This window comes from Gavialis gangeticus, unplaced genomic scaffold, assembly GCF_001723915.1.
Source record: "Gavialis gangeticus isolate Ggan-Ray unplaced genomic scaffold, GavGan_comp1, whole genome shotgun sequence".
Classification (NCBI taxonomy): Eukaryota; Metazoa; Chordata; order Crocodylia; family Gavialidae; genus Gavialis; species Gavialis gangeticus.
Genome location: NW_017729033.1, coordinates 21,690,494 through 21,697,955, shown reverse-complemented (window position 1 = coordinate 21,697,955; position 7,462 = coordinate 21,690,494). Strand labels below are relative to the sequence as shown.

Sequence of the window (7,462 nt, the reverse complement as noted above, 5' to 3'; positions counted from 1 at the left end):
AAAGCAGCTCCTGCAGGTAAGTGGGGTGGGGGCATGGGTGACTGGTGCCTCCCAAGTCTGGGGGGGGGGGCACCATATCACCAACTGGGGCAGGTGGGCAGTCCTCTAGGGGCCAGCTGACAAGCCAGCAGCAAAACGGGAAGAGAATGGCCAATCTCAGGGGGTGCACGTGCACCCATGTGCACCCCCTACACATCGCCAATGGATTGGCGGGGGGGAGGCGGGGAGATTGAGGCCTCCATTGTGAGGGACAGAGGGAGCTGGGCAGGGCTGTGGCTGCTGCCCAGCCAGGTGGTGTGTGGGACTCAGGGCTCAGGGCTCTAATGCATTGCTGCAGGTTCCTGACGGGGAGTGGGACAGGGCTGCAGGGCAGGGGCAGAGTGGGCTGCCTGCTGCGGACTTGGGCTCCTGCCCTGCTGCCCTCCCCCAGGGCCTCCACAGCCCAGCAGGTGCAACCTAGTGCTGCAGGGTCCAGCAGGGCTGCACGGGGATCTCCTTGCCACTGCAAGCTCTGCACTATCCTTGTAACGCATTCCCTACATGCACAACAGCAGCAGGGGCAGTGGCACAGGGTTGGGTCCCTCGCTGATGCTGTCTGTGCAGCGGACGCCTCACCAGGGCAGCATGGAGTTTGCAGCAGCAAAGAGATCCCTGCACGGTCCTGCAGCACCAGGTCACACCTGGTGGGCTGCAAAGGCCCTGGTGGAGGGCAGCAGGACAGGAGCCCAAACCCACAGCAGGCAGTCCACAACCACCCCATGCACAGATCTGGCAGGTACAGGTCCCCTCTGCCCCCTGGAAGTGTGGCCAGTGGTAAGAAGCCAGCCCTCCCGCCCATACCCACAGCAGGCAGGCAGCAAGGGAGAACTCTGCTGCAGCAGCCACTGTTTCCTGCCAGGGCCCTGGCCTCATACCTCTGGCAGCTGGAGGCCCCCTCCAGCAGGAACTGAGCAGCACCAACAGGGCCAGGGGGACTGTGGGAGGGAGCAAGGGGCCTTTCATTTTAATAATGGATTTTGGGGTTTTTAAAAATCAGAGAATCTGTGATTTATCAGATAATTTGCAATTTTTTTTTTAAATCAAGGAAAACCAGGATCCCTGGTGATGACACAACCTTGCTTAAATTCCACCTTAACCTCAAAGGGATCTGTGATAGATGCATTACTGAGAGCCAGCACTTGCATACTGTCATGAAGCAGACAAGGAACGGCAACGAATTTCAGGGGGCATCCATACTTCAGAAGGATCCTCCACAAAGCTTCTTGTGAGGTCAAAGGCCATGTAGAGAGGTTTATGTAGTTCCTGGCATTTTTCCTGCAGCTGGCAAGCAGTGAAGATCATGTCAGTTATGCCTCTTAATGCTCTACAACCACACGGAGATTCCAGGAGGAGTTCTTCAGCAAGTGGAAGAAGACTGTTCAGGAGGGTTCTCACAATGATTTTTCTGGTGGTGGACAGCAAGGAATCCCTCTGTAATTTCTGCAGTTGGACTTGTCTCCTTTCTTGAAGATAGTCATGATCACAGCATCCCTGAGGTCATCTGGGATTTCCTCGTCATTTCAGATCCTTAAGATGAGGGCATGGAGCTGAGATGCGAGTTCCTCTCCCCACTGCTTGAAGATTGCAGTGGAGAATCCATTAGCTCCAGATAAAAGGGCGCACTGGCGTTTGCACCAGGTGCAGGGGTCAGCCCACTGAGGTCCCTTCTGACCCTTGAATCTATGAATCTAAGATGGCTTGTCATTTTTCATCTGCTTGATGGCTTTCTTCAACTCATCAAGGGTTGGAGGGATTCCAAGATAGTCTCTGACTGGGTGTTGCAGAATGAAGTTGAGAACACTTTCATCAGCAGCAAAGCCTTAATTGAAAAGGTCTTCAAAATGTTCCTTCCAACAAGCATTGATGTTTACCCTTTACTTGATCAGGTCTCCTCCATCCATAGGTGTCAAGGGCATTTGTCCCGAGTGCTCAGAATGTAGATGGCTTGAGTGACACTGAAAAAATCATGCATATCACTGTGATAGCATGATGTTGAATCTCCTTTGCTTTGTCTTCTCACCATCTGTTCTTCATATTGCGGGTCTTCCTTTGGACCTCTGCCTTGGCTTGTTGGTGATTCAATTTCTTTTGCCTGGAGTTGATGTCATCCTGCTAAGTATAAAAGACCTTGCACTTGCAGTCTATCAAGCCTTGGATCTCCTGGCCATGTTCATTGAACCAGTCTTGATGTTTTCCAATACAGAATCCAAGTGTCTCTTCACAGTTGCTGATGATGGTGGACTTGAAGGCACCCTGCTGGTATTCTCCTTCCTGTTTACCCTTCCAGAAAAAAGGTATAGCTGTGTCCTTGTTCTTTAAGCTGCCCTTCTCCTACTTGCCAGCTCTCACTCACTGCAGCAATGTCAATGTTGTATTGCCCAAGTTCAAGCCACAATTGCGGTGTGGCACTCCAGGTGTTCGCTATTAGGATTGTCTGCAAGGGTCCTGATGTTCCAGGTCCTGAAACTGATTGCGTGTCTTCATTGATTTTGACCACAGTCAAGGTACTGCGCCTTTGTGCCAGTTCATGATTGACAGTTGTGAGTTTCCAAACCTCACAAACTTACTCCCGTTGTCAACAGTTGGTCGCCAAAGGACATGAAGGATGTGCTGGAAAAGCCATATTCTTGGAAGATGCCTGTATGCGATTTCTTTTACTATAGAGAAGATGCTGCACTTCAGCTTCCACATAGTTCTTGACAGAACACGACCTCAATCCAATGGCAAGGGGGACAAGACAATTGGAGATCTCATTGTGCTGCAGCCTTCATCCACTTTCACAGCTGTTAAGATTCTAAATCCAACATCGTTTTTTGCCTGCTGCGCTGTCGAGGACCCAATGCTAGAGGAGTGGAGAGGTTTATTATAATGGAAATCTGTACTCGCCATATCACAGCACCATCAATGGATATATGTGGCTTTTCAAATCATTACCATCTGCTGTCCCCACCACATCCTGATGGTGCTACCACTGATTGGTCTACAGCTGCTTATTAGTCAGAATTATTTCTATTTATTTTGCAACTAACCTTCCTGGAAGGTCATTCCATTATCTACCACCTGACTACAGTGGATTGCAAACCCAAGGAAATGCAATATCATGCATGGCAAGAAGTGGTCAGACTCGTTTCTGTTCTACAAGGCAGATCAAAAGTCCAGGTGCACATGCTGGGGTGTGCATGCGTGTGTATGTGTGTGCATGCATGCGTGTGCGTATGAAAAACCGACACTGTCACTATGGTATGTGAGAAAAAACTATGGGCATTTCTATACTGTAACTGCAGCATGTGTAGGTATATCTGCATTAGCTTTAGTAAATACAGCAGTTTTGGCGTGACTTCAGTACAAACGAGCAACTTTAGTACATATCAATGTTCCAATGGTCTTATACAACCCAAAGTAAAGTCTTTTAGGCTGCCATGTCTTTGATGCTGTTGTTACTCAAGCTAACTAAACTAAAGCCAATATAGGGCTGCTGCAACCACACACATCCTTCCAGCATGTGGACATCAATCCATGTACGAAACAGATTTTGAAAAACCACATGATACAAACTAGAACTAATACCCAAAAAAGCACATGTCCAAATTTATTGCATACAATTCTATTCTCTGTCAGATGTAGTAGTTTTAGGTGTTACTTTTCAATGAGTAGGCAAGGGGTTATCAGACACATGTAGTTAGATCTCCAGAGTTCTTTAGGACGACTTTTTTCTTTCCTTTTCAGCACAGAGCAAGAATTTTACTGTTGCAAAATATATAATTCAGGTAGAAAGTTCAGAGAGTTGACTGCCTCTCAACACACTGATCAGGAAATAAATACGAATTTGAATGCTTCAGACTATTATTGCAAATGCAAGAGGATGTTTTTCCACTCGCTGACATCCAGTGATACCATAAAATACAGGACCTAGTTTCCAGAAGCCAATTTCTAATTAGCCCCCTTTGCTCTCTGTCAGAGGCATTGTGCTCTAGAGCAGCCATGCAAGGCCACAATTTTCCAATTAGGTTGTCAGGTTGTAAGCTTTTACTTGAGAAATAAATTTACTAGACAGCAAGTTTAATATTAAAGTGTTAGCCTGTGGAAGGTGACTCGTTCCCATGCACTACTTTGGAAATTTACCACTTGTTTGACTTGTAAAATGAACATGTATTAGTGATTTCATATAACAGTTTTCCCTCAGAATTACAATATTTATCAGTTAAAAATATTAACAAGTTTGATGGCTGAGCCCAGCTTTGAGAAAACATAAAAAGCTTAAATAGCATTTTTCATCTTCTATAAAGGAAGAGTTAAAAGATTACTTTAACATTAACAGTATAAGAAGGGTATAAGGAAAATGAAGGTGGCATCTTGTATGGATTCTTCTTTGCAGAGAAAAATATATTTGACTCATGTCATACATACAGATTTCTATGATTTTTTTCCATTCAGCCATAATATCATAATTTTTAGTTCAGATATTAAAATATTTTTTATCTAGAAGAAAGTTGTGTTCACATTGCATATAATGTTTTCTGCCCATAACAGAAGATGGCAGAAAGTGAAAATTCTGATTATCCAGATGGTATCCAATGCTTAAGGCTTGTATGAAGGACTTCAAATTCAGTTTTTTATATTTTTTGGAAAAAAGCATACTTTTTAAAGCACAAATAGGCACACTTGCCTACTAATATACTGTGAATTGGTCACTGATTTGATGAGGAACTATCTAACCTCCTTCAAAACTCAGTGTTGAATTCAGAATATATTTAACAATTTTTAATATACATGAGTTTGAGTTTACTTACCACAGTCATCAAGAAGGATGTTTTCAGGCTTCAAGTCTCTACAAGGAAAATAAAACAAAAAGCCAGTCATCAGAAAGGGAAGGTTACAGCCACTATCAAGCACAGTTTCCACAGCCCGATACTTACAATCAGTTACTCTCTTTAGAAAACGAGAGCTGGGTACAAAATAGCTATAAGCATCTCAAGTTTTACAACTTCATTTTATAATATATAATATTACAACTTCACATACTGTCGATGAAGAAAGTTAAGAAGAGGCTGACGGGAAAAAAAAAAAAGAAAGGTCCCCTTTCCTCTGCCCCTCCCCCAAATTCTCATGGAAATATCAATAAATAGTTTGGGGAGATGATATGTTCAGTATTGTAACAAGAAGCAGACATTTTCTCTAGAAAGCAGGTTCTCTTTATAAATGTTTCAGGAGGGAAAGGAGGCAACCGGAGGGGAGGCAACTCCACACTCTCCACGCTCCAAACAGGCCGAAGGAGCCAAGCAGTCCCGGAGGAGAAAGCGTTGAGTGATCATCATAGGCGACTCCATCCTGAGAGGTACAGAGGGCCCCATCTGTCGCCAGGACCCCCCAACACGCGAGGTCTACTGGCTACCCAGAGCAAAGATTCAGGACGTGACAGGGATGATCCAGGCCATGAACCAGCCCACCGATTACTACCTCATGGCCCTAATCCATGTGGGTACTAATGATGCGGCCAGGAGAAGCCCTGATCACCTGATGGCAGACTACCACGCTCTGGGGGGCATGCTGAAGGGGGTAGCTGCACAGGCGGTATTCTCTTCTGTCCTACCAGTGAGCGGACGTGGAAGACGGCATAAGACATGCATCGCAGAGACCAAGTGGCAGCTTCGGGAATGGTGTCTTGAGGAGGGCTTTGGCTTCCTTGACAATGACCCGCACATCATGACAAGAGACATGCTCGTGTGGGATGGGCTCCACCTTTCCCCTAAGATAAGTGTGTGTTCTCTTCTAGGTTGGCGGATCTCCTTTGGTGGGCTTTAAACTAGGCTCGTCGGGGGAAGGGGAAGACGAGGGCGGAGGAAGCCTTGGACTGCTAAATCAAGCAGCACTCACAAGTACAGCCCAGCCTAGGCCGACGAGCGGAACATATACACAGGTAAGCGACAGGGGCCAGGGCAATGCTGAGAGTAGGGGGCCAGTGCACACATCCACAGGAGGCCTCAAATGCCTCTACACAAACTCTCATAGTATGGGAAATAAGCAGTAGGAACTTACCGTCCTGCTAGCTGACACCAACCCAGACATAGTGGGGCTCACTGAAACGTGGTGGGACCCAACGCATGACTGGGCGGTGAATATCAAGGGCTATAGGCTGTACAGGAGGGATAGGACAGGGAGGAAAGGCGGGGGTGTGGTGCTGTACACATTAAGAAGAAATACACTTCCTCATCAAGTAGCACAGAGTCAGAGGAGGGGCACACTGAAGTGCTCTGGGTTAGAATACAAGACAGTCAAGGGGAAAGAGACTTAATGGTGGGGGTCGACTGCAGACCACCCAACCAAGGGGAAGAGCTGGACCAGGAATTCTTAAGTGAGCTCACGGAGGTAGTTAGGTCAAAGGACATGGTCATCATGGGTGACCTGAACTTTCCAGATATCTGCTGGGAAGAGCAGTCAGCCAGGTCTGACCACTCACGTAGGTTCCTAGCCAGAATGCAGGACCTCCATCTAACCCAGGAGGTGCACAGCCCCACCAGGGGAGACGCCTTGCTGGACCTGGTGCTGGCCACGGGTGACGACCTGGTGAGGGGGCTGCGGGTGCTCGACCACCTGGGCAACAGTGATCATCGCCTGCTGGGATTCGCCATCCAGCGCAAGGTGGCAAAGGCCTACAGCAAGGCAGCAGCCCTAGGTTTCAGGACAGCGGACTTCAATGAGCTAAGGAGAATAGTCAGGGAAGCACTGAGGTCCCGGAGGGGAGGGGAGCCAGGTGTCCAAGGAGAGTTGTTGCTCCTTAAGGAGACGATCCTCCAAGCCCAAAGGGAGGTAATCTCAACACAGATCAAAGGGACCATGAGAGCGCAAAAGCCCCCATGGCTCACCAAAAGCATCCAGGAATGTCTCCTAGCTAAAAGGGAGGTGTACACCCAATGGAAGGGAGGGGCCATCACCAGCAAGGATTATATTGTAGTTGCTCGGGAATGCAGGGGGGCAGTCAGGAAGGCCAAGGCGGAGATGGAACTGGGAATAGCTACACAGATCAAGGACAACAAGAAGTCCTTTTTTAAATACATAGGGGGCAAAAAGAAGGTACTGGGTAATGTGTGGCCCCTGCAAGACACACTAGGAAATTTGGTCGTTACACCAGATGACAAAGCTATTTAACGACTTCTTTGCCTCCATTTTTCTGAGAAGGGACCGGATCAGCCCCCTCACTGCGCCCCCGCCTCAGGCCCCAAGGGAGGTACACCTAGGCCAAGGGTCAGTGAGGATCTAGTCGGGGAACTTCTGGAGGGACTGGATGCATTTAAATCAGCTGGTCCGGACTATCTCCACCCCAGAGTGCTGAGGGAATTAGCTGAGGTCATTGCGGGACCCCTGACAGGGCTTTACGAGCACTCGTGGTGCTCTGGTGTGGTGCCAGAGGACTGGAAGAGGGCCA

The 7,462-nt window shown here is 47.7% G+C and overlaps 1 protein-coding gene across 1 annotated transcript in view; it reads right to left on the bottom strand.

Moving 5' to 3' along the window:
• GRK4 (G protein-coupled receptor kinase 4) overlaps window positions 1–7,462 on the bottom strand; it is a 95,493-nt gene that overhangs the window by 25,581 nt on the left and 62,450 nt on the right. The window contains exon 10 of the mRNA XM_019526516.1: window positions 4,830–4,867. Within this exon, the coding sequence (XP_019382061.1) occupies window positions 4,830–4,867 (38 nt within the window). The remainder of the gene's footprint in view (window positions 1–4,829; window positions 4,868–7,462) is intronic.